The sequence below is a fragment of the Serpula lacrymans genome (assembly GCF_000218685.1).
Source record: "Serpula lacrymans var. lacrymans S7.9 unplaced genomic scaffold SERLAscaffold_8, whole genome shotgun sequence".
Lineage (NCBI taxonomy): Eukaryota > Fungi > Basidiomycota > Agaricomycetes > Boletales > Serpulaceae > Serpula > Serpula lacrymans.
The window spans coordinates 1627172-1652741 of record NW_006763297.1 but is presented as its reverse complement, the minus strand read 5'-3'; the positions used below and the strand labels follow the sequence as shown (position 1 = coordinate 1652741).

Sequence of the window (25570 nt, the reverse complement as noted above, 5' to 3'; positions counted from 1 at the left end):
CACTGATAAGGGAATAAGGGCTTTGATTTCTGAGAAGCACTGACACGAGCTGGCGTGGGGAACATCGTCACCTTTTGACACAAAACTTGACTTGAAGTAGCAAGTAGCTATACCTACTTGACAATGGCTGGAACGTCACGTGTGTCACGGCCTTCCTTTCGGTTTAAGCTTCGGAACCTTCTCGAAAAGCTAATATCGAACCATCCAGATAGAAAACCAGCACTACACTGATGAGATTAGCGGTTGCCGAGTATACGTATACTTGCGCGGGCGCTCGATACAGGTAAAGCATTACACACCTGCCAGTTCATATGCTCCATCGAAGAGCATTGTAACACGTTAAGGCGCCAAGATTCGATTATATGTAACCGTAAAAGCTCTCGCAGCAAAGACTGCAAAGAGCTGGCGATGTGTCTCGTCCGACTGAGGCTTGCCCGTGAGTGCTGAATGACGACAGAGTATTGTAGAGATACGAACCTTAATAAGTATTTCAAGTGTGACCATCAGAACCTTACAGTCTCTTCGCTCGATACATAGAGAATATTTGAAACAATGAATATGATTGTCAAATGTTTTATTTTCATATTTTGGCTGCTATGTCACGTATGGGAATCAATCATCTGCAACAGCTTCTCGGGGCTCATCCCTGGCCGAATGTCAATGCGACACGGATACGGGAGTGGGTGGCTATGAACAAATTCAAATAGCGACATAGAAACTAGTACAAAACAAACTCACGTAGTTATTCCAACTGTCCATTTCGGTGTCACTTCGATTTCATTGCCTTGTCTATCTTTGGCTTTTGTGATGCTGAACGTGGCTAATATAGACACAAAACTGGCCCACAACGTTGCATCAGCGATGTGACGGCCTACGCAAACTCGCCTTCCAAATCCAAAGATAAAGCCAACATTGTCGTTATTCAACTTTCCATCAGGGGTAAAGAAACGTTCGGGCTTGAAATTATTGGAGTCTGGATACTTGTCTTCATTGTGTGCCATCGCCCTGTGAGTCTTGGGGTCAGATGCGATGCATATCAGTAGTTCACAACACATCGAAACAAACCATATGTTTGGTATCACAACTGCTCCTGCTTTAAATCAGATCGGTCAAAAGGAAACAAGTCAAATATTACATACCTTTGGGTATGAAATATCCCTCGAAATGATCGTCGTGTTTAGTAGCATGTGGAATTCCTGCTCATGCTCAATATATTTATATTGAGGAAGATGCATGCAGATAAATCTACTTACCAAGGGGGGCTACAGGGCGCCACCTGAGCGTCTCACGAAAAACTGCTTCAACGTAAGGCAATGATGGCCTATCACTGAAGTCTGGAAGCCTGTCTCGACCTATGATGGAGTCGATCTCTAGTTGTGCCTTGCGTTGTACATCAGGGTGAAGGAACATCGCAAGCATGAAAACGTTGAGTGTCGAAGAGGACTGAGCTTGGTGATTAATGTATAATCAAGAGAATATTGCAACTAAGACTCACAGTCTCTGATGCAGCTATTGGAAAAGTGCATATTAGGAGATGCAGAGCTTATAATCAGGAATACTCACCAGCGAACGCGCTGGCAGAAGCATGTTTGATTGCAAGTTCTCGATGACAGTCCCCTTGCTCCGTCCGACTCAGTAAGTCGGATACCATCGACAGCTTTGCTGTGCCTGCAGCCTAACCCGATCTCAAAGATAGATTTTTACGTATGAAAAGAAAAGAACACACCATGCTCTGCTTTGTGTACTGGAAGGGAATTTCGACCACCCCTACAGTCAGCTGTTGACACTCAAGCGTAAGACGCTTGAAACTTGCTCCAGGAAACCAGGCAGGGATGTGTCGCACTACATACCAGCATGAATCAAACCGTATACACACATGAACTGCTTACAAAATGGTAATGCGCCGAGGATCGCCGCTCCCTCGGGACTTAGTGCCTTGGCAAGTATATTCGTTGAGCGTTCCACGGCCTCAACCAAAGCGTCATGGCGGGGCGCCGAGTCATAACCATATGTCACTTCCATGACGACAGACGCAGCCAGTCTAAAATGCACCATTGTGAACATTGACAAAACTCCAACACCGTGATACCCACGTTTGTATATGTTCAGAATATTCTTCGGGTGTTTCAAGAAAATTGACCAGTAGCTGATGTACTTTGCGTATCTGGACAGGTCGATACGTCATAGCCGCATCCGCTCGAAGTGCCTGTTGGAACATTCTCCTATGTAAACGCCAGGTATTGCCATGATTGAGAAATATTGAACTAAACCCCCATCCACACCTATAGTGAAGGACATTTGACAAATAGAATGATGAGCATAATTGTCCAGATATGGAAGAAAACTACGCACATGTCATTTGTGATATACTGTGGCCTGTCAGAGTAGATATTGGAACGACGTTCGAGGAGGTCCTTGGCTACTTTTTCAGAGTTGATAGTGATTATCTCCTGATTCAGTAGGCGAGAGTAGACTAGGTCACCTGGAAAGCCTCGTATAAGCAAAGTTCCTTAAAAAGAGTTGTTAAGTCGTACCGTGAACTGTTGCCCATTCCATGTAAGTAATCCAGGGGCTGTTGGTGTCGAAACCGAGTATGTTTCCTAATATAGGTACAGCTCGAGGGCCGGGGGGTAGGAGAACCTTGCGTTTCGTCAAACCATTCGCAAAACCAAAGGCAACTAGAAAGGCGAGCAAGAGAAGCGGGATTGGTATATCGAGTGGCAAACGGTCGATAGACATACTGGGAAGACAAGTTGTGTTTTGGTGGACTTCACAGGCCTATTTAAACGATTTGATCAATCAGATATGTCCTCATTCCACGTTGGCCAATTCCAGTTCCGCAAAGCTTCTATCAGCGAGATTGGCGGAATAGATTATAAGTTTTCTCCTTTGCGACGTCATGTTGAAACATCAACTTGACAGATATAATGTCCTCTATATCCTTAGTTGACCGTGAACCCCGCGTCGAAAAACATGTTGCATAGAGAAGACCGGCCACTGTGGTCTTACACTGCATCGGAGGTTTGAGCATGACAATGTTAGACTGTGCTTCCATAAACGAAGCAAGTACACAAGGTTTTTGTTCTGGATCTCGCGCGCTTTTAACACCTGACCAGCATCGGTAAGTAACTGTCGCATACCTCTTGACAGACAAACGAACTTGAACGTTAAATGTCATTGTAAAGTCGTGATGATTGTCAGAATGCCCAAATGCGACACATTGCGCTGACGTAACGTTCCGTGTACCGTGGTCCGTATATTTTCGTCCGAGTCTCCTAAACGGATGCACATGTCTTCAGCTTTCTTGTCGCGCTATGCAGAGTCTCGTATCTCACCTCCGTCGCATTTTCTCCCACATGATAATTATCCAAAGGACCTGACGGAGAATCAGGAAGAGCTACTTACTTTAGTTCGGATACTCAAACCGCCTTTTATTGAACAACAGCTCAGTGCAGCTTTAGACTACCTCAGAGCATCTGAATTCAATGTCGAAGGACCCACAGGACCTAGTTTTGACAACCTGAACAACACCAATGTCGTTCTTAGAAAAGCAGTAGCTGGAAGGATTGTCCTTGGAATATATGCCAATGCTCTGGACGTGTACTTGTCGGAGGCCAGTACAGCTGAAAATGATGCAGAGTGGTGGGCAGATATCACTCGGTCTTGGACTTCTGTGGCCCTGTATCTTATCCAAAGTACGTTTGCAACGTCTCATCCCCGCATTTTGTGATTTCCATGGTGTTTCGAGTTATATACTTGTATATGCCAACATATAATCATATGCATCTAATATTGGAAGCATTTTGTAGTATTCAATGTATTTACTGATTGCCTTTACAGCTCTTCCTGGACGGTTACTCAGCGTGTTGCAGATAATAAAGACCAATAATGTTCCTTTACGTCTTTCATCGTTCTATCCCTCTTCTCTTCATCATCTGTTCCCTTCCAGAAGTGCTTTGCTCCCTCATCCCCTCATTGTCACACTCTTCCCGCATTTGAACACGCAACATGAGCCTCTTGTTCCAGCGACATCTAGGTTCTTATCGTCCGCCCTCCAAGCACGTCGTGACCACACTTCCGATTTTATCAAGGATGCGTATCACCTAATCATTTTGTGTTCGCAGGAGGTAGTCTCCTTCTTGGGATTACCGCTCCGCTGGACGCGTCAGGAGTGCCAACTAAAGAGAAAAGAACTCGAAAAAATTAGAGACGAAAGGGCCGAGGTATTAGGCCGATTGGTCGAACTAAGACCTCAGCTTTCCCCAATTCTTGAGGAAAATTACGGCTCATCAACTTCAGGACCTTCTCGCGTTGACGATACCCTCGCTAGCTTTGTCGATGCGCTTGGGCTCGCTACTTCAGATGATGCATCATCTCTGTCTGTAGTCAATGGCGCGCAGAATACAATAGCAAAACTTTGCCTGATTCGAGATGAAATATTTATTTCCCACAGGAAACTGCACTCAGAGTGTCTCAACAATCAACGTCTCCTTCGACCGTCTCGTTTGACCCTTTTATGGCCACGCCTACTCCTCCTCCCTCCGCTCGTTTTGTACGGAGTTCGCTCATTATATGCATCCCGTGCTTCTATTTCAGAACTAGCCGAGGATACGGTGGAGACCATACAAGGTTTTACGAAAGATTGGCTGCTGGAACCCATCAAGGGCGTTGTCAAAACTATCAAAGCTGGCGGGGAGGAAGGGGTTATTGTCCGCAAGGAAGCCGTGGCTGCAGATTTGGCGTCTCTTGAACGTATGACGCTTGCCCTTGCACAAGATACGTTACGCTACGATGCGGAACAACTAGCGACTTTATCCCGTCAGATCCGCCTTGGAGACTTGACCACAGTACTGAGGATCTATGAGGATGATATCAAAACACCCGTCAAGTCTGCTATCGCAGGCACTTTGCTCAGGTCGATGTTCGTACAAGTGCAGAAGGCAAAGGTAATCTGCCATCATATCTCATTTGACTTTTAATGCAGTTCTGACCGAACATGTTCGCCATAGGTAGACATTGACCAAGCGTTAACGGGTATCGACAAGCTGTTAAAATCTCAAGAACTCACATTCGCTTTCGTGGGTGTTGCTCCAGCTTTTGCCGTGGTCTATGTGCTGGGTGGTTTTTTGAAGAACGTATGGTTGGGAGGACGAGGTAGAGGCAGGTATGGTGGTAAACAAAGAAGAGCCGGAGTTTGGCTTGCAATGAGGTACGGATTGCTATGTGTCGATCTCCGGTGAATAATTTGCGATATCTATGCTACAGGAGGATAGAACGGTTACTAGTCTTCCAGCCGAAATCAACATCACAGCGGTCTCGACGCGGACAGACAGAGGATCGTGACGACACCATGGCTCTCCCACCTCTAACATCCGGTCTGCTCGTGCTCTCGGTGACACATCTACGCAAGTATGCAGAAAGCTCTCTGCCAGCTCGTTCACGTCTGCGCGAAGGATTTTTGGAGGACGTCCGAGACCTGGAAGATCCCACGCTTGGGAGGGGTGAGAAATTGAGAGTGGTAGACCGGATGTGGAAGAGCTGGGGTGAAGAACTAGGCTGGAGTAGATTGGGATGAAGATAGATAATTTGACTGATATGTCGATCTATATTATGCTCGGATTGCAGCTGAATAAACTCTCTAATGGTATCATTATCCTATTCAAGTGGGGTAATAACTAGTGTGATCATGTCTACCATCAGCTTAGGAATAACACTTCGAAGAGATATTAGTAGGTATAAAGATTATTCCTGTGTGATACATAATTGAGTATTGCAAGGTTGTGACCAGTGAAACGTGGAAGGGACCTTAGGCCAAGGTCTGGATATACTTCTCAATAAGATCCCGGAAGAATGGTATAAAAAGTAGCCGCGCGGGACTTAGGGGTGGTGGAATCACCATCCCACCTCCCAGTCCTCTTCTATGCCACGAGTCCACTGCAAAGACCGTTTAGGGATAGCCGACCGGTCAATAATAGGATCACTCACCTAAAGGTTGCCCAAGTATGATGATGCAGAAATAAACCCAAAGAATCCCATAAACGCCGCCTATCCTCCTCCCAATCACTTTTCTCCACACGCGCTCGAACATCAACAGGGGTCCCTGTACAGCAAAGAAAAACGGAACACGGTAATCAAAACCAGACCCCATGGCGTATATCGCGAACTCGTGGTATAAGCCAGATCCTATGAATGTACCGATCACCATGCCAAAGTTTCCGCCAAGCAGCTCCCCGGGGTAGCCTCCACAGATGATGAATGTCTGACGGAGGACCTGATGCCAACGCTTGGCCCAGAATATGTGTAGCGAGTCTGAGCTCCAGGGATGGTCCATGATTGGGGGCCACGCTGAAGGTGGGCTTTGTAGAAGGCCAACAGCTATGATGGTGATTAGGTCATAAATCATCTGAAAGCCATACAGTAGACAACTGCCAGTCGCGACGTGGATGGCGGTAGATAGAAGAAAGCGTTGTGTGATAGGTAGATCGTGGAAGAAGATGCTCCTCCCTTCTGGAGTTCCGACACCAGGAACTAGTTTAATCATAGACTCAAGGAAATCAAGAATGAGGAAATTCTGGAGGAATGATAATACTGTTGACTTCAAGAAGAGGGCTCGTTCAAGGGATTTGTGTTCCTTTGGGACATGTACGCCTACGCCGTACTTCCAACCCAGCCCACGCATAGATAATATTAGCTCCGACGTGTCATAAAAACAAGATTGCGAGATCTGAGGAGAGGTCGTCTTGGACCCATGCGAAGCTGAACCGTTTGTTTGGCCATCGGACGTTTTCGGGGCAGTGACCGTAGGTCGTATACCAGGACTAGACTCTCCAACCCTCAGCATTCCCTCCCTTGTCAAGGCATAGTGCACAGCTTTCGCAGCCAAAGCTTCAGCAAGAAGACCTTAGAGAATAGTAGCACATGATCAACTCTCTACCCAATCTACACGTGCAGACACGCAAGCCACTCACATTGACCCCAGTTGTACACGTTCAATCTAGGTTCTGTCCACATGAAGCGATACGAAGTTCCTAGTGTGACGACAAGGACAAGGGGGAGAAGAAGCAGCCGAACAACATAAGTACCTGGCCGTCTAGCAAGGTAGGCCATGTATACGAAGGGTATGAATGGGATAATTGCATATGGGATATGTTTATTGGTTATAGGTGTCCGTTCGTGAGGGTGTGGCACGAGTATTCTAAACGCATCGTGTGCGCTGTAGATTAAACTGGAGGTCACAGGCAAAAAAGGTCTTTAGACTCGGAGGACAAATGTCGGTTTTAAACATCTAGGAAGTATGCTCACTCTTCAAATAAATTTGACCACATATGCACGCCTGGTCTATCCAAGAACGTTAATTTCCTGCTGAATCGTGATGATGAGACGTTGCAACGAGCTCACTGGCTGCGCCACGATGCACTACAATCCGCTACGATGCAAACCCCGCACCGGCCTTACAAGTAACGTAAAAGAAAATGAGAGTGTGCTGACTCAGCGGTGGGTACTCCGAGTCTGACCCGAATGTTTTCCATTGGTCTACTTTGACATGAACTGCGATATTTTTATGTATCAGGACTCCTATCAGGCGGTAGTCATTCTGCAACTGACATTACTGTAACAATTACAAAGAGACTGATATCTCAAGTACAGATTTGGCTGTTCTTTGTTGCTTTGGCCAAAGTTAACTATCCTTCGCCTTTGATCATCTCCGTGATACATGTGCTCGAGCAGCTTGAAAGCATCTCTAAGTTGATACTCTTACAGCTTTAATTCATTCACGTTCAGTTCTCCTTTGGATAACTCCAAATTGGAACACTCTGAATCATGAGGCCTGATCATTTCCACGTCCATACATCTTATTTGCCATATATCGCAGAGGTCAGGAGCCAAATAACATCCCTGTCAGTTCTCGGGGTTCTGTCGTTGCCAGCAGCACAGGCTGTATAGAGCTTGGTGAACAAACTTACTGGAGGAATGGCGCAGATCATATCACCATGTCTGTGTAGGCAACCATCTCTCATCAGGAAGTCGTCTGACAGCCGGATTGGAATACCGAGAACAATACGCGCCCTTCCATTGGCGCCCGCTATATATGCAAAATCAGAATGACGATAGGAACTATTAGTCCCCGCAATGGCTCATTGAGATATTTGATTTGACTCAACTGAACCTCAACGAGCTGCCATGCATCGATGCGGGCGTGAGCCCCTTTCTCTGGCATGACAGCGCTTCACCGGGAGTCACGGAAATTGCTTTACCTCTTCTCTTCTAGTGGTATCAATCAGTAGAACCAAAGTGATGGTCCGTTTCGAGGGGTCGTCTAGCCCAACACGCAGATAGATAACGCAGAAGAGGTACTCATCTTCGTAGTCCATAGATGGATAATACGCCATAATGATTCTCGTTTCCGTAAGATCGTTGAGTTTGTTTAATTACTATACACACCTTATACGTGCGGGGATTAGCCGAAATCATATTTGAGGACGTTCCGATCCTATGCGGAACCGTAGAAAAGGCTGAGACTAAAGCATCGGTGCATAAAGAGGATAACCTTTCAGAATGACCGGAGCCTCGGCACGATGCATGGACCCCCAGACTGGCTTCGAACCTTTCCGCAAAGGGACCTGTCCGTTTTCGGAAAGGGCTATGGATTGCCTGCGAACGATGCATTGCTAAATCGCAGGAACCTCGGGACGCGGTTGATCAGACCTTGACGGAGCAAGATTAAACAGCGAACAAACGGACCAACGGGTGACACGCACCATCATATTGACGCTGAATTTAGTGTGAGAAGAGAAGGAGAAGCATAAATGAACTCACAACTAGAAGTGAGTGTATTATCCTTCCTTCGAGGCCTTGAATGTAAGTAGAAGCATAATGCATCCGGTTCGAACTTCAAGAGAGGACCGGGTATCGGGAACATCTGTATCGGCGCAAGAAAGCTCATGACCCACAGGGGTCTAGATATCATCGACCATTTTGCATACCATATGTAGCTCTACGCAGATAGTATGTCGTGTTCGAGTCTTTGTTAGACGAACTTACGGTTGGATATCCCGAAGTGCACAACTTCATAACAAAATCATATGCATACATTTGGCGAGACAGGATGGTCTTCTACCACCAATTGTATACAACGTGGGACACTGAACTGTATAGCCTGAGTGAACAGAACAGAATAGATTTCTGAGACCACGAGGGAAAACTGCCCATAACTGACTCTTGGGATCAGTCGTGACCGCCTTGACCGAGACGCCGCTGTCGGGCTGATAGTGGACGTCTCGAGAATAACAAATTGTGCGAGACAGTGGGACGCGTGCCATCAAACGTGGAGGTGAGAGTGAGGTATAGGTATATCAATGTATATCAGTGGTAACACGTAGCTGGACTGATGTCTTGTGGTGTGAGAAAGATAGACTAGAGAAACTCACGTAGTAGTGGACGCAGTCTACCTTCTGCCGAAGCCTGTAGTGTAGATTGTGTGAAATGGACCAGAAGAGGGCTAGCTGTCGCTTGGAGAGAAGTGGACAAGAAGTTAGAACGGAAGGTTGACGGGAAGTCCGTGAGCAACGACATCTAGCTAGCAGATATTGCATATTCTGATTGGGTGTATAAATCCGGCCATCAATAGAAGCGGCCACAGGTTGTATGATGAATGCTACGTTGTACTCGAGAGCGTAGACGATGGCTAGTAAATGGAAACTGTAGATGCTTGAACAGCACAGCGAACATGCATGCCGTGTCATAGACATCGTGACCATGTGGAGGAAGCGAAAGACGAGGTGATAATGCTGTGCGGTAAACGCTGGCACGTTTTGGGCGCGATGATGAACAGAAGAAGAGAGATGGTGTTCGGTCAGCGGAGAGCCCCGGTGTCGAGGAAGATGCAGGATTTCGCGTGGCAACCGAGATGCAACGTCGTTCTGATACAAAATGTAGTTAGATATATGAGAGTTGAGTGTTTCTCACCGAGGAACATTTGCGAATGATGGATGGCTGTAGTAGTAAGTGGCAATTCTCACCAAGGGTGGATACCGCGGTCGCGTTATTTGTCTGTGTTGTAGTCTGTTCGACCCCGAATGAGCCATGCTTTTTTGAACTGCGGTCCCGCTCAGCTGCTGTTTGGCCATTGTTGCTCTGGGTCATTCATTACTTACGACAACGAAAACGCTGTATCCTCACCACCCGGTTCTCTCTCTTTCCTCGTTGTACCCATTATCTCCTTTGTTTTCTAGTCCCAGTCCGCATTCATTTGCAGGACACCTTCGACCAGCACCGAGCACACACAACCCGGACACCCTTTCTCAGCTTCTCGCCTCTTGTCTTCTTGCCCTGTCTTCCTCTCTGGTATCTTCATTATCACCTTGATCTGCCTCCAGTCGTCTCTTGTTCTTACCACAGCACTCGCCGTTCCCAGGTTTGACGCTCATATTTCTTTAATTTGCTTCAGGTTCGTTCTATCACTGTCGTCGATTTTGGCCACTTCGAAAGCAGCCGTCGACCGTTTTTTTTCTTGGATTTAACTACATTTGTGAGTACACTTTAGACTCTGAGCTGGGACCATCTTAACCTTGCTATGCACTTCGGTGTACACACTAATATGTAGAAATTGGTACATAGGTGACTTGCCTCATCTATCGTCTATTTTTGCCTCGATTTGAAGCCAACCATTATTCTGGCTCATTTGTATCGCCAACAAAATGCCGGTAGCTCGACTGCAGATAAATACCAACCTTGGCAAAGGCACTGGTCCTTATTTGTCAAAGTCGTCTTCCCACAATCAGACGACCTCCGACGATCCTTCTCACAACGGTAGTTCCTTAATTGCAACGCGACTACGAAGCTCGTCAGTTGCATCTACGACTTCATCGTTGTCCGTGGATTCTCCTGGGCCATCATCTTCGAACGCATCTACCACTTCGCTTCACTTGTCCGCTGGGGCCAAAATTCACTCTGACCCCGACTCCACATCATATCCTCTACCGAGTCCCGTGAGTCCATCTGCGGATGAAACAGTTCGAGTCACACCCGAATTTGTTCTGGCGCTACACGATTTCGACCCTCAACATCAAAACGCCACATGTCTATCCTTTCGGGCTGGTCAAGTTATTCACGTTCTCAACCGGGATCCTAGTGGTTGGTGGGACGGTGAAATAAATGGGCGACGAGGATGGTTTCCTAGTAATTATGTCGGCACAGATGAGAGTATCTCCTTGTTAACAGAAGAGGAACTTCCACATCCTATTGTGAGTTGGCCCCAGCTATATTTCGATGCATTTTTTTTTCTCATTTTATTTAGCGTCCACGACTTGGGCATGGACATACTATGTCGGCCGTGTCGGCAACCTCTTGGGCTACTGCATCGTCGCATAATCCTAGGAGTTTGACACCTAAAGATCATCGTCCGTTGGTGACGGAGGCTCTTGGTCCAGAAATTAACTCCTATTGTCCGCCGCTCATGGTGAATCTGTTGCATAGTTTGTCTCTTCTGCAAAGTGCAGTACGATCGAGTCGGGTTGCGCATTTCCAACCGTCTACTGCATGCATAATATCCTGCGTGCGCTACATACTATCTGCCACGGAGTGTTTACCTCGCGAAGCACCGCTTTTAAAACGCTATTCTACTCTTGCTCAAGAGCGGAAGTTGATACTATCATTGCTAGCTTCTCTTGTTGCACAGGCCAAGAAGGCTTCTGATGATACTCATGACGAAGAATCTCGTGACGCAGATATCGAGGCTATGCTGAAATTGGGAGGCCAGGTCTTCTCTCAAGTACGGCGTTTTCTAGCCGTTGCAGTACAATGTGGTATTGACATACCAGAACGTGGACCCCCAGTGCCTTCTGTAGAGGGTGCACTGGATACAGAGGATAAAGTACAGCGTCTCAAAGATAATGAAAACGCTACACCTATCCCTGTGCAGGATACTACTCCAGCGAAGTGCACTACCCCCGAGAAACCACCACCTATAGCAGACTCAAACACTATCCTTGCCTCCAAGATTGCCCTACGAGCGAAGAGTATGGGTGACCTCAGGTCCCCTACGAACATTACTGCTTATCGCGACTCCAATTCATCCATGATACCTTTGTTGCCTCATCGAAGTATCATTGCCCGTTCGAAGAAAGACAAATATTTGCTGTATGAGCGTACCGCTAGCAATCGCCACAAGCCCAGCGTGGCGTCTGTTAGTAGCGTTTCGTCGTCTTCATCGTTCTCATCAGCCGAGTCTACCAAGCAGCCCGTGGTTCCTCGTTTCCCTTCTGGTCCTTCTACTGCCAATGAAGTGATGGACGCCCTCCGATACACCCGCGACCAGTATCTTTCTACCATAGCTGCCTTCATAGGCCATGCTCATTCTCACACCCGTTCATCGCACGCATCTAGTACTGGTCACATGTATGATCTGGTCCGAGAAATCGTTGAGTTGGTCTGCAAGCTGCTCACCATCGTGGAAGCGGTTATGCGCCATCCAGATATTCCGTCGAACAGGATAGGCAGTTTGAAAGCTGCGAAAGAGGGCCTTTACAATGTTACGAGCTCCTTGGCGGAATCGGTACGACTTCTCACTGTGGCTTTACCACCAGATGTTACGGAGGAGGAAGAGAAATTAGAACTGTTGCGTTCAGCGACTGGCGCTCTGAAGGCTGGTGCTGACTGTGTCTCCGCTGTCAAGATGTGTTTGAACCGTAATTTTGGTGATAAGCCATTCATCATACAAATTCCTGTCGGCTCGGAATCTGATCCTGCTTCATTCACGCCAAGTAAATTTTCAAAGAGACATCTCTCCAAATCATCTAGCATCAAACGCCTGCACACTTTGCACGATAGCGGCGAAGAGGATCCAGACCGGACTATTCAGATACACGCAACGCCTATGGAGACGCCGAGGAAGGCCCCTAAAGTCAGGGACCCCTCTCCAGAGCACTCTGATGTATCGAGCGGTTCGAAGTCGTCATTGGCCTCGCGGGAAACGTTGTTCACGTCGCCTGAAGACATGAAGCCTGAACTGTCCGCTGTATCTGAGCACATTGATGATGAGAAGGATTCTCTTCCATCGACGCCGGCTATACCGATGGAGCATGGAGGCTCGGCATGGGGAAGCTCTCAGCAGGACCAGCAATCAGTCACTACATTTGAGGATAAGCTCGTTAATGGCGAACTACCAAGTCATCCGCGTGATCCCATGGGGCATGATTATCCTGCGGAAGATGTGGTTTATAACAATGATGGTCATCTGGTGGCGGCTTCGCTGGAGGTGCTCGTGGAGAAGATGACCCCGCATGATAGTATTGTGGACCCAGCCTTCGCAGCTGTCTTTTTCCTCACGTTTCGCCTTTTCGCCTCACCAGTGGAACTCGTCGAGGCACTTATTGCTCGCTATAACATTATGCCGCCTGCTAATCTGTCCGACGAAGACTCGATATTTTGGCAGCGGCACAAGGGTATACCGATACGGCTTCGAGTCTCCAATTTTGTGAAAACATGGTTAGAGATGTACTGGCGCTCAGGCATTGATGATTCTGCCTTGAAAGAATTGGCTGCATTCACACGAGATGCTCTCATGAATTACTCCCCAACACCGTCCCAACGCATTCTTGATTTGATCTTGTTGAGGGAGAACACACCCGAGAGTGCAATCAGCCCGAAAAACGAGCGCGTTCGTGATCCTGGGATGTCCATCAATCCTCCATCTTTCTCTCCCTCCGAGATTCCACGGCCGACTATGACGAAGGCCTTGTTGGGAGCTCTGAGGACGAGAAACTTTTCTTCTGTCTCTATCACTGATTTTGATGCTCTGGAGCTGGCGAGGCAGTTGACACTTATGGAGTGCAACCTGTACTGCGCAATTCAACCAGAAGAGGTATTAGAGATGGGACAGCAAGGCGCTAAACCACCTGTCAATGTCAAGGCTGTGAGTTCCCTGAGTACGGTGATAACTGGTTGGGTCGCAGAGAACATCCTGAATGAGCATGACATCAAGAAACGCACTTTGCTAGTCAAGTTCTTTATCAAGGTTGCTGATGTAAGTCAGGTATCACAGTTCTAAAAGGTGCATTTATTGACTTGTTTATTAGCGTTGTACGTACCTGCACAATTTCAGCACTCCACGATCAATACTCGCTGCTCTCGATTCTTCAACCATCTCCCGATTGCACCAAACTTGGCTGGTACGTCGTATTGCTATTTTTATTTTTATTTTTCGAAACTAAATCAAATATTTTAAAGAATGTGCCTCAGAAAAATAAAGCACAGTTAGACATGTTGCGAAGACTTGCGGACCATGGAAGGAATTACCATGAATACCGCAGTAAACTTCGCAACACCGCGCCCCCAGCGGTGCCGTTCTTGGGTAATCGTTATTACTATCACTTATTTGCGCTGCTGGCTAACTATTTCATTTACAGGCCTGTACTTGACAGATGTCACCTTTTGTCGTGAAGGGAATCCTTCGCTTCGGGAATCACCTTATGTACCGGGTAAGAAACTGTTGAACTTTAATAAGTATCACAAGCTTGCTAGGATCGTACAAGGTATGAACTACCCGTGTTCTTTCGCGATGCCTTTTCACCTATCACGTGATTTCCTAGATATGCAACGGTTTCAGGTGCCTTATAATTTAAAGGAAATTCCTGAAGTGCAGGAATATTTGAGCATTGCATTTGAGAACTCAAAGCATCACGGGGATCTGCAAGATCTTTATCGTCGAAGGTTGGTTGAAGTACCTCTATTTAGTAAGCACAACTAATTTTTTCTTCGCAGCTTACTTGTGGAACCCAAACAGCCAGCCGATACTCCTCCAGTCAGTGACATGCGGCAACTCTTCAATTGGGCAACTCGTTCGCAGGCGCAACAGCCTACTACATCTGCATAACATCTTTGATTCACTATTTGCTAATGAACTCTTTTTAACATCCTTCATTGTCTATTATTGTTTTGTTAGCTGTCGAATATCTGTCAACTCAACTACATTTTCCTCTCCCCAAACTCATCGTTATATTGCATCGTCAATCATTATTGCTGTTTGTCTGTATTCACGTGGAAGCTATAGCTAGGTAATCATTTATACATACAGCCGGTGCTGCGTAGTCGATATATCTACGAGTCTACGCACAGCCGTCACTCTCGCATGCGACTGTGATTATACTTAGTGACATAGTATCCAATCCCATTTTTCTTGAGCTTGAGATTCTCATCTACGCGTGGAGAAGACAATGATGGAAAAGTGACATTGGAGACACCAGGACCAAAATCGTAAACAAAAGGCCGGCTCTGGGTGGCGCCGAATACACGAGAGCTTTCAGCTACCAGTGCATATACTGGTGAGGAATCGTTCCCGGGTGCATGCACACTCCACCCCCGAGTTGGGTGACGAACATCCCAAAAGGCCACGACGCTGTGGCGCGCGGAACCTGCTGCGATGTGGCTGGATGAGCCACCTCCACAAGAAACGGAGTATATGGGTTCGAACGACCAAGGATCGTACAATGAAAGCACGGGAAGTAAAGGGGCGGCGCCGTCCAAGCCTTCTGTGCCGCTCGCACGAGCGGACGATCGTAAATCGTGCACTCGTACCATACCATCGTACCAGCCAGATACGATGATCTGGTCAGAAGCACCCCAGGGACACGACTGGGGAACCTCTGAAATGCCATAAACCGCAGACGACCTTCGTGTGCCAAAATCTGCGTTCTTAGAGTGCAATGTCGCAAAAGGAGTTGGGTCAAAGGCCGCGTTTGTGATAGAATGCACTGCAAGTGGGGTCGATGAAGCTGTTCCAAAAACAGCATATGGTGTAGATGACCTGAGAGAGAGAAGGGAGGACCAACTTCTAGCCTTGATGTTGATTGTATGCGGCGGCGAAATGGAAGAGTCTGATATGCTGGAAAAAGCTGCAATGCCAGCTGACGATAAAGACAATAAATAGTTTCCTGCACGTGATAAACTTTCTACGAGGTCCCCGGAGTGAAAGTGGTAAGAATGGTGGCGGGCTCTTTCCAGTGTGACAGATTGTCCACCAAGCTTTTCTGGTGCAGGAAAGAAGACTCGCTCTATGGCGCCATCTTGAAACCCTACGAGGGCTGTTCGGTCCATCCCTCCATCAGGACCGAAAGCGACGCTTGTGATGTCTCGTTTTACGCTATTACGCTCTGCCAAGTTGTACGAACATTCAAACTTGACACCTGGTGCATCTTCAACGGAGCGAGGGTGCGTGAATCGATATAAATAGATGAAACTTCCGGCAGCTACGAGGAGTCTGGAGGGACAGATGGCGATTTGAGGTTGAAGTTTCCCTGCCCAGGGACGAGAGAGAGGACTTGCAACAAATTTGGTTCGCGACCATGACTGGTCCGACAGGGCATTGTATCGCACCTGCTGATGGGAATTCCAAGAAATGCGAGCTTGAGACAAACTAAAGGAAGGGTGTTCGTGGCATCGCAGATATGCTGACCACCCAAAGTCATGCACCTATGCAGATGGTGGTGAGGTTGTGGTAAGGGATGCGGTACTCTCGCGACTCACCAAAGCGTTTAAAAATCTGCAAGTCTGTGCCAAATGGGCGAGCTCGGCTGTGGTGAGTGATTGCAGTACGATGATGAGAACATCACTGGGGAGGGTGAGCATTGCCATAAGCACAGGCCGTTTCGGTTGCGTTTCACAATGTGCAAGAGAGACCTGTATGCAGATAATAATAATGTTAGAGCAAGTGTCCAGTATACGTGTCTTGAGTTCTTCTACGGAGGAGGTGGCATGGTTGAATACAAGACTGAGATCCGGCCTTTTGAAGGAATCCCAGTGCGGAGTGGATAAGAGCTATTTGAGCGCTTCCGTCATGAGTGGATGGGAATATTACATAATCTCGGCATACTCCCTGCCACTGTGCCGAGCGTCGCCGTGTGCTTTGCTGCATTCAAGGTCGCGGTGAAACGCTTCAGGCTGGTGCACAAATACGCGTCTAACGCTCGAATACCACAAGCCTGTCATGCGCAGGGATGTCCGAATATTACTCGTCGGCGACGGTGAGCTCGTATTCTCTAACCTTCACCATCGACCAGCTCAACCTCGCTGCAGAGGGTGTCGGGAAAAGCACCATAGTAACTTCACTCATCAAGGAATCCTTCGTTGCACATGTGTGTATTCAGTGTCTTACCTTCTAGTTGACTCTGACACTTCCTGGCCAGGTTCAACATGTTGTTCCAGAGGTAACGATACCACCAGAAGTCACACCAGAAAACGTAACAACATACATCGTCGATTCTGGTGGTGAGTGCATACACATCATTCATAGCTTCAACCTCGGTACTCACTGTAGTAATTGAATAGCTGGACCTCAAGATCGACAGCATCTTGAATCAGAAATTCGCAAAGCCCATGTCATCTGCGTTGTATATTCCATAGATAATCCAAACTCTTTTGACAGAATACCCACTTTCTGGCTGCCCCATTTCCGCCAACTCGGAGTCAATGTACAGCATGTGTATCTCTTCCCCTCTCATCATACCTAATACTATCAACAGGTTCCAGTCATTCTGGTCGGGAACAAAATTGATCTGAGAGGCGGCCAGGTCACTAATGAGGCGTTAGAGGATGAGATTATACCCATTATGAATGAGTTTAAAGTACGCGATATTCCTCAGCGCTCATGTACTGTGCTAATAAGTCGATATTAGGAAGTGGAAACCTGCGTAGAATGTTCAGCAAAGATGCCACTGAATGTTTCAGAGGTGTTTTACTTCGCTCAGAAGGCTGTACTACATCCGACAGCCCCTCTATATGACTCGCGGGATCATGTTTGTCATTTTCACATTACCGTATTGGTGAGAGGCAAAGTTGCTCACATTGCGTGACTTTAGGTTCTCAAGCCAGCTTGCGTTAGCGCTTTGAAAAGAATATTCAAGCTTTGCGACACTAATAAAGACGGTCTTTTGGATGCCTCCGAACTTAATGAGTTTCAGGTGGCGTAAATTATCGTTGTTGTGGTGCTGCAGTAATTTAACCACTAAAGATGTAGCGAAAATGTTTTGACGCCCCACTTCAGTTGCAGGAGCTAGAGGGTATTAAGGACATGGTCCGAGAACATGCTGCTGAAGGTGTCAGGGATGACGGCCTTACAGAAGCTGGCTTTCTCTATCTCCACACCATCTTTATCCAACGCGGCCGCTTAGAAACAACGTGGACAGTGTTGCGCAAATTCGGCTACGCTGAAGACTTAAGGCTCACTGAAGCCTTTTTATCACCGAGGTAGGTCAATATTAAAGTTATACAACCCTTGCTTGGTTCCATAATTTGATCTTTTCTTCAGGTTTGATGTTCCTTACGATTGTTCTGTAGAGCTGAGCCCGCTGGGTTACCAATTTTTCACTGACACCTTCGAAACATTTGACAAGGTGAGTACTATTGAACCAGCTTCAGAATGGACACCAATGCAGCTATGAACAGGATCAAGATGGTGCTTTGAAAACTGCAGAGCTGGAGGAACTGTTCAGCACTTCACCTGGGAATCCCTGGGCTGGTCAAAACTTCCCGGACACTACATTGGCGGACGATGCTGGTGCTGTAACTTTGCAGGGTTGGTTGGCTCAATGGAGGTATGTAGGGATTCTTTAATATATCCTGTGCCATTGATCTGACTGGTTTCTCTGCAGTATGACAACACTACTGGACCATAAAACCACACTAGCATATCTTGCATACTTGGGCTATCCTGAGGAACCAAGAACGGGTGCTCTTATAACTACACGTCCACGTAAGGTTGACCGGCGCAAAGGGAAGGTGACCAGAAATGTGTTCCTATGCTACGTTTGTGGTGCTGCTGGGTCAGGGAAGACGTCGTTATTACGTGCTTTTGCAGGGAAACCATTTCGGGAAGTCTATGAGCCTACTAGCAAAATGGTCAGCGTGGTGAATGCAGTCGATATTGATGGCTCGGAAAAATATCTAGTTGTAAGTCCTATCTTTGATGATCTCTCAGTGTACTGGGTACTGATGTATTTTTATCAGCTCCAGGAATTTGGTTCAAAATATGAAGCGGAGACCCTCAGAAACGGCAAGAAAACAGATCTGGCAGACGTCATCATATATGTCCACGACTCGAGTGATACAAACTCGTTCTCATACATTAGTAACCTACGGGTAGATATCATCTTGCGCTGCTTACTACATGCCCACCACTAACACACGTCGTCTCGATAGCAACAATATAACCTTGATAATATACCAACATTATTTGTGGCCACCAAGTCCGACCTTGACCTTGCTCAGCAGGTGAGTTTTGTATTTCCATTTCTCTTTTACTCCTCTGACTGACATTCATTCAGAGACATGAAGTGCAGCCAGACGTGTACTGTCGGCGGTTAAGTCTCCAGGTACCTGTCGCAGTAAGCATTAGAACAGGCCAGACTGCAGATGTTTTCCACGCCATTTGCAGTATTGCCATGAATCCGTGAGCATTGTTCCGCTTTGGTGCTGAGGCCCACTGAATGACTAAACATCTATTTTAGTCATGCTGCGATTCCAGGTGGTGTTGACCGTGTAATGACAGCTGCAGAGCGGTTGAGAATGTATGTGACGTTGACGGCTTTGTTGGGTGGAGTTAGTGCAGGGTTGGTTATGCTATATCGGACATTGCTGAGACCAGGGGGAACATTCCCAGGTTGGACTACTCATTGGGCGACATGGCTCATGGCTAGACGGGAGGGTTGATTTGATTGTTCATTTATTATCTAGTATACTCTATAGACTTCTCTAAATTTTCTGTGCTTCGCATCCATTGTACTCTGAGTAGCCTAGTAATAGATCCGAAGTCCGACTGCTGAGATCCGAGATTGCCTGCAGGATGCCGTGCGCTCAAAGCTTGGACCATCCCACTTGTAAATCAACTTCATTCCAAGGTTTCTTGTTTTTGTCCATCGATAACCCACTTTTGAAAGTGCAGGTCGTACTTACAGAGCTTACAGCAACGACAGGCTGCGAAAATCTTCCACTTATCTCAGAACTTGCGCTGTGAACGTGCAGATTACCACCAGCCCAAATGGACGAAGACATGGAGTTCGATTCCAACGTGCCACAGCCTGCTCAGCAACAGCACCAACACCAGTCTTATGATGGTCGTAAGATGCTGTACGTACACCTCTCTTCATATTGGTTCTTAGCTGATCTTGTTGTAGAGACCTTGTTTTCATCCAGGACTGCACAGGAAGTCAGGGGAGCTATATATCATCTGCGACAAGAAATATCGAAGAGATTTGTGCCCATATATTTGAATCTGGGAAGCTGCAAGCCAGAGAGGATCTACGAGTGGGTTTAGTTGCCTTTCGCGATCATCCACCACAGGACCATACCTACATCGTGAAGAACTTCGGATTCTCATCTGATATCAGTAAAGTACATAAAGATTTATCGGGGCTCTATGCTTCAGGAGGTGGCGATGGCCCAGAAGCGGTTACTGCGGCTATGGCTGAAGCTCTGAATATGGATTGGAGAGAACATGCTAGCAAAATGATCGTTTTGATTGCTGATGCACCACCTCATGGAATAGGAGAATATGGTGACGGTGAGTCATAGTAATGAGCTATCTATATTACATTCTCGATTAATTCCGTCGTTCAAGGTTTCGACGAAGGTTCTCCTGATGGATACGATCCACTGCAGTTAGCACGCCTCATGGCTAGTCGTGGTATTACGCTAGTAAGAGCGTCATCTCAAACTACCCGGATCTGTGGTTAACGAATGTTTAGTTTTTCGTGGCTTGCGAGCCAGCACTGAGTGGATATTCAGTGCGTGGTCTCAGTTATTCTGTTGTCAATATATTAATTATCTTTTTTTTAGTATGCCACTGACTTTTACCAAGCCATAACCAACATAACATCGGGTCTAATGCTACCTCTCACTACTGCTGATTTACTCGCACATGCTATTGTCGGTAGTGTCCTTGAAAACCTCGACATGGAGCGATTAGTCCGAGAAGTCGGACATGCAGTAGCCCAGCGTATACTGGGCAACAACGAAAGTGTGGATGACGTCGCTCGTGAACTACACGAGAAACTTCTGCTGCGCAACGAGAGTACAAAAAAAGTTGTCATTGAAAGCATTTACAAAGACTCGGAAGAAGCCAAACACAATGTGTCTGTGTTTACGGAAGCGCCCTCCCTGGCGGAGGCTAGACCTGTACTCAAACGAGTATGTATAAGTCATCTCCAGGCGTTCATCCCAATAGCTAAACACTGTTTAGGTACATGGCACCCGCTTTACTGACAAATATCTTTTAGCACGGCAATCAGCTGTTCGTGGATCCTATTCATATGCTCCTCCACTTCCTGTTCGTTCTACACCGACGAAGACCTATGCGACTTCCCCTAGCACTAGTCCCTCGTCAGGGATTGCGCATTCACCGCCTCGCAAAGTTGTCACTGACTTTGCGGCGTTTGGTGCGCCGGCAAACGCTAGTGTCTTCGGAACTGCAGTTGCTTCAACACCTTTTTCATTAGCGGGTGGTAAAGCTGCATTTGGGGGAATTCGTAACGGAAGCAGCCGGAGTGTCTTCGACGCTGACGATGAAGATGACGAAGACGGTAATGGGAGGCAGCGAGTTGAGTTGAGGGAAGATTCTATTTCTCTCGACCAGGTGAGTGTTTCCCTACACTGAACAAGATACATTATCTCATGCCATTGCAGGCACGGCGAATCGCCATGCAAAGCGCGTGGAGGAGCGTTCGTGGATGAACCAGGGGCGCGTCCAGATATCAAGTTTTCAGTTTAATCTTTGCTCCTACCCTGTCATGTCAGCAGGTTACTACTATGTTCCGCTTTCTTTTCATTCGTGTCATCAGTACGATTATATCGCATGTAGATACAAAGAATAGGTTGTTCCATCATCCCTTGGGACTTGTATCAATATAGTATAGTGCATTTACAATTAATGAGACTCGAGGGTATCAACTAAGTACTCCGTGCTCACAGCGACTATGAAGAGACGGTATCATGATCTGGCTTCCGTCTCCGTTTCTTTTTAAGTGATTTCTCGTCTATAGCGTCTGGCGCGGAAGTCTCCTCGGATACAGGCTCTTGCGCCTTTAGCACCCTTTTTTTGGGATGTCGTGATTTATCTGGAATTTCAACATTCTCCCCTGACGCTGTTAGTGGTTGATCCTCTGAAGACGGATCAGGCCTGTTCTTGCCCTCTTGACGTCTCTTCTCCTTCTTTTCTTTTCTCCTCTTTTCTTCCGACGGCTCCACCTCCCCCTGTTCCTTAGACTCCTTCCGTCTGCGGCGGGACTTCGTGTGCGCTTTTTGTGTGCTTACAGGAGCGTCCAGCTCGTCAGCCTCCTGGTCTTCGGTCTTCTTTGTAGCTCTCCTCGCCTCCTTGATTTCTCGCTTCAATCTTTTCCTTTCTCTTCGCGCCTCTTTATCCTCAGTTACAGCATGTAACTTCCGTTTCTTGCCTTTGGACTTCTTCTCTTCCTTACCGCTCGCCTCGCCTTCCGGGAGTGCAGCATTTTCTGAACCTTGGACGCTCGATTCAGGCTCACAAGTGGGGTCTTCGATATCTGCAGAATCAGGTCCAAGGGTGGGACCGCGAAAAAATCTCGCATATAGTCCCTTTTTAGCGGCTTCACGTTTGGCTGCTGCTAATAAGCTCAAACGGGGTATCACAGAGATGGTGACGCCAGAGGGATCAGGTGTTGATAATCCCGAAGCGGGAGTACCGCTAACAGGTCTTCGATTGGAGATGACACCAGTAGATGTACGTTTGAATTCGAGGGACGTTGAGCCTGGTGTACTATTATTATTCTGCGTTTGATTAGCGATCGTGCTTGTTTTATGAAAAGAGAGGGGAACTATGCTCACGTCGCTTTCATCGTCGCTTGTCACTTTTATCGTTATTGCTTTGGCTGCTGCATTGAATAGACTGAATCATTCAGATTTGGGAGTTAACACTGGTAAACGATCATTGGTAGACTCACTGGTCCCAGAAGGGGAAAGCTTCGTCTCTGTCTTTGCCTAGACCTGCAAGGGTTTTCTTCTGAGGGATGGCCAATGGTCTGCTGATTGCACCTTTACGCAGACCGTTGCCTTTGCCAGACCATCCATAAGACGCTAGATAAGAATGTCCGTCTAAAGGCATGGTCTGCGCATGTAATGGCTATCGTTTTCAAAGTAATGCTCAAAAATCAGTCGATCACGTGCCGATCAGAGTTGGCTCTATAAAGCCTCAGATTTCCAGGGAAACAGCGTACAACATAAAAGTACAGCTCTAACACAATAAAGTTGCCCATCAGACGAGTAAGGTAAAGTACTGTAACGTGGGTATACAGCTTGTGTCCTTCGGAAATTTAGATCAGTACAGACTAGATGTCCTCAACTTGTTCCTCCAGCCACTCCCACAATGCCTGCCCAATCTTTGGGTCTTGGGTATCCTTACGAGGTTGACCGGGTCTAGCCCAGGGAATTAGATACTGCGAAATAGTTAGTATGTTACCAAATACAAGAAAAGATAGCGGCGAATGAACCTTGCCACCGAGTTCAACGGCATTTGGTGAAGTAGCAGCATAGAGCTGCGTGAGAGCCCCTTGAGAGGCTGGGTATAAAGAGACACTCTACGCGACATCAATGGTTAGTTTAGCAAGTGAGGCAAGTTAAAAAGAAAGAAGGCTCTAACACTCATCGTCTGGATAATGGAAGGCAGATGACGCTGCAATTCACTCTGGATGGCACCAGGGTGGGTAGAAGTAGATACAATGCCTTGATCCCCATAGCGTTTGTCTAGTTCTGATGCGAAGACTACGGTACCCTGTGAAGGATGATCCACGATCAGCGTCATGCAAATCGGGCCAGAGATAATAAAACTTACGCTTTTGCTTTGTGAATACAAAAAACCACTGTAGACCTTCTTCCTTGCTGGACCATCCTTGAAGGTATTGAAGTCCAAACCGTTAAAGTGATGAACCGCGGAGGATACATTGACGACACGGGCTTTGCCATCAGGAGAATCCTTTGCGCCCGAGATAAGGGCGGGAAGTAACAATTTAGTAAAGTAGAATGGACCTTATCGGACACATGTTTAAACTGAGGGATAGTCATGGCAAAGTAATGGCATACCAAGCACATTTGTACCGAATTGAAGATCATAGCCATCCTCGGTCACCATATCGATAGGAGACATCATAACACCTCTTTTTAATGGAAAATGTTAAAGACAGGGCTGTATACAGGCAGGGGCCGAACTGACGCATTGTTTATGAGAGCGTGTAACCGCGTCTCCTTGCTATTCAGAGTGTCAGATAAATGCACGAGTTTATTAGATAATGCACTTTACCTCAAGAATTCTTCTGCTGCTGCTTTGACCGCCTTGAGGCTGCTTAGATCGAGTTTCAGAAAGACGGCCTCTTTGCCTGTCATGTTCTTCAGATCTTGTATGGCCTCTGCGGATTTCTCCTGGCTTCGTGCGGCAACGTAAACCTTCGCGTTGTGAGACAGCAAGGCCTACGCCATGCAGTACATTGTCAGCTGAGACTTATACAGTATGGGATGTAATCTTACCTTTGCAGTTTCTTTCCCGATACCGGTATTGGCTCCTGTGACAATGATAACCTTGCCAGTGAGGTCTGGTATGTCATCTACGCTGAAGTTTGATTTTGGGGGAAAGGCCTGGTTGAGCAGCGAGAAGAAAGCACCCATGGGAGCAAGAACTGTGGGTCAACGAATGGAGGGGAGATATATGGCTTATGCTTTCTTTTCCATCGTTATGAAATACTATGTCAGTCTTTGTATGCTAACCGGGGTCCGTGCGAGAGCTGCCGGTGGGTGGTGGCAGATACGAATGCGGTCGGCGCTCACTTATAATCTCGCATCCACACGCTGTTCCAATTGCGCCATTCCTCCCTTTCCACCATACCGCTGCTTTTGCGTTACCGACCGCGTTTCGAACGAGTATCACCCGCTCGTTGCATATTCGCCTTGAATCACATTCACCTTAATTTTTTTTCTTTTGCTTTCATCGACGACAACGATTTTTGTAAATCACGATGGCCGATGGTTTTGGTCTCGCTGTCTCAACACAGGCCTCTAGTAGCAATGATATCCAAGGCCATCTACCAAGTGATGTTGCTATGCAGTCTCCTCAACCAGCGGCTGAGTCTGGCGGTTCGACAGATGATCCTGCCTCTTCGCTGCGGGCTGCAGCACTTCTATCAAGAAAGCGCCGAAAAGTTGCCACCGAACGAGTCCCAGGTCTACCTACTCGACCAGTTCCTGAGGCCTCTTTTCAACTGGATTATGGACAAGAAGAGCCTTCATCTACTCTAGAGTCTTCGCCTGCAGTCACGACTGTGCCGGATAAACGCCCAAGCAAATCAACAACACCGGTTCTCCCTGCTGCCTCTGACGTTGAAGATGGACAAATACGAGAGGAGGGCGAAATTAGCGACAATGAAGAAACCTCACCACCGTCGCCACCACCACCACACAGGGCTACCACTTCCAGAAAAAATGTGCTTCAAATCCAACCATCAACACAAGACCCTAACCCTCCCAGTCCACCCCTTTGGTCAGTGCACTTTAAACCTCTACTTTG

At 47.1% G+C, this 25570-nt stretch overlaps 7 protein-coding genes across 7 annotated transcripts; 4 read left to right on the top strand and 3 right to left on the bottom strand.

Annotated features, from left to right (window-relative positions):
* Nucleotides 1-599: 599 nt before the first annotated feature.
* Nucleotides 600-2739, bottom strand: SERLADRAFT_409113 (uncharacterized protein; the record flags this gene model as incomplete). Its single annotated transcript, XM_007319575.1, has 12 exons — nucleotides 600-687; nucleotides 739-1005; nucleotides 1066-1090; nucleotides 1140-1196; nucleotides 1254-1443; nucleotides 1496-1509; nucleotides 1564-1675; nucleotides 1727-1842; nucleotides 1890-2041; nucleotides 2094-2282; nucleotides 2353-2482; nucleotides 2535-2739. The coding sequence occupies 12 exons, from the start codon at nucleotides 2737-2739 to the stop codon at nucleotides 600-602; spliced, it is 1545 nt and encodes a 514-aa protein (XP_007319637.1).
* Nucleotides 2740-5188: 2449 nt separating this feature from the next.
* Nucleotides 5189-7447, bottom strand: SERLADRAFT_470304 (uncharacterized protein; the record flags this gene model as incomplete). Its single annotated transcript, XM_007319574.1, has 6 exons — nucleotides 5189-5207; nucleotides 5264-5934; nucleotides 5986-6900; nucleotides 6969-7225; nucleotides 7303-7338; nucleotides 7399-7447. 4 exons carry the CDS (start codon nucleotides 7323-7325, stop codon nucleotides 5807-5809), a joined length of 1323 nt encoding a protein of 440 aa, XP_007319636.1.
* A 2284-nt stretch (nucleotides 7448-9731) lies between these two features.
* On the top strand, nucleotides 9732-16425 carry SERLADRAFT_450172 (uncharacterized protein; the record flags this gene model as incomplete). The annotated part of the gene is made up of 9 exons (XM_007319573.1): nucleotides 9732-9932; nucleotides 10782-11243; nucleotides 11297-11833; nucleotides 12122-14023; nucleotides 14076-14168; nucleotides 14227-14350; nucleotides 14406-14531; nucleotides 14589-14709; nucleotides 14761-16425. 9 exons carry the CDS (start codon nucleotides 9732-9734, stop codon nucleotides 14870-14872), a joined length of 3678 nt encoding a protein of 1225 aa, XP_007319635.1.
* Nucleotides 16426-16902: 477 nt separating this feature from the next.
* Nucleotides 16903-19817, top strand: SERLADRAFT_470296 (uncharacterized protein; the record flags this gene model as incomplete). Its single annotated transcript, XM_007319572.1, has 15 exons — nucleotides 16903-17018; nucleotides 17071-17129; nucleotides 17181-17262; nucleotides 17323-17465; nucleotides 17517-17618; nucleotides 17670-17789; nucleotides 17853-17954; nucleotides 18011-18240; nucleotides 18302-18386; nucleotides 18439-18587; nucleotides 18645-18942; nucleotides 19000-19131; nucleotides 19192-19263; nucleotides 19317-19441; nucleotides 19500-19817. 15 exons carry the CDS (start codon nucleotides 16982-16984, stop codon nucleotides 19699-19701), a joined length of 1938 nt encoding a protein of 645 aa, XP_007319634.1.
* Nucleotides 19818-19841: 24 nt separating this feature from the next.
* On the top strand, nucleotides 19842-22779 carry SERLADRAFT_470290 (uncharacterized protein; the record flags this gene model as incomplete). The annotated part of the gene is made up of 7 exons (XM_007319571.1): nucleotides 19842-20118; nucleotides 20166-20551; nucleotides 20609-20685; nucleotides 20736-20774; nucleotides 20827-21177; nucleotides 21230-21622; nucleotides 21673-22779. 7 exons carry the CDS (start codon nucleotides 20030-20032, stop codon nucleotides 21718-21720), a joined length of 1383 nt encoding a protein of 460 aa, XP_007319633.1.
* Nucleotides 22780-23180: 401 nt separating this feature from the next.
* On the bottom strand, nucleotides 23181-24771 carry SERLADRAFT_470287 (uncharacterized protein; the record flags this gene model as incomplete). The annotated part of the gene is made up of 8 exons (XM_007319570.1): nucleotides 23181-23453; nucleotides 23508-23594; nucleotides 23657-23788; nucleotides 23849-24042; nucleotides 24097-24170; nucleotides 24227-24262; nucleotides 24314-24480; nucleotides 24538-24771. The coding sequence occupies 8 exons, from the start codon at nucleotides 24673-24675 to the stop codon at nucleotides 23346-23348; spliced, it is 936 nt and encodes a 311-aa protein (XP_007319632.1).
* Nucleotides 24772-25022: 251 nt separating this feature from the next.
* Nucleotides 25023-25558, top strand: SERLADRAFT_439171 (uncharacterized protein; the record flags this gene model as incomplete). The annotated part of the gene is made up of 2 exons (XM_007319569.1): nucleotides 25023-25487; nucleotides 25532-25558. The coding sequence occupies 2 exons, from the start codon at nucleotides 25023-25025 to the stop codon at nucleotides 25556-25558; spliced, it is 492 nt and encodes a 163-aa protein (XP_007319631.1).
* Nucleotides 25559-25570: the final 12 nt, after the last annotated feature.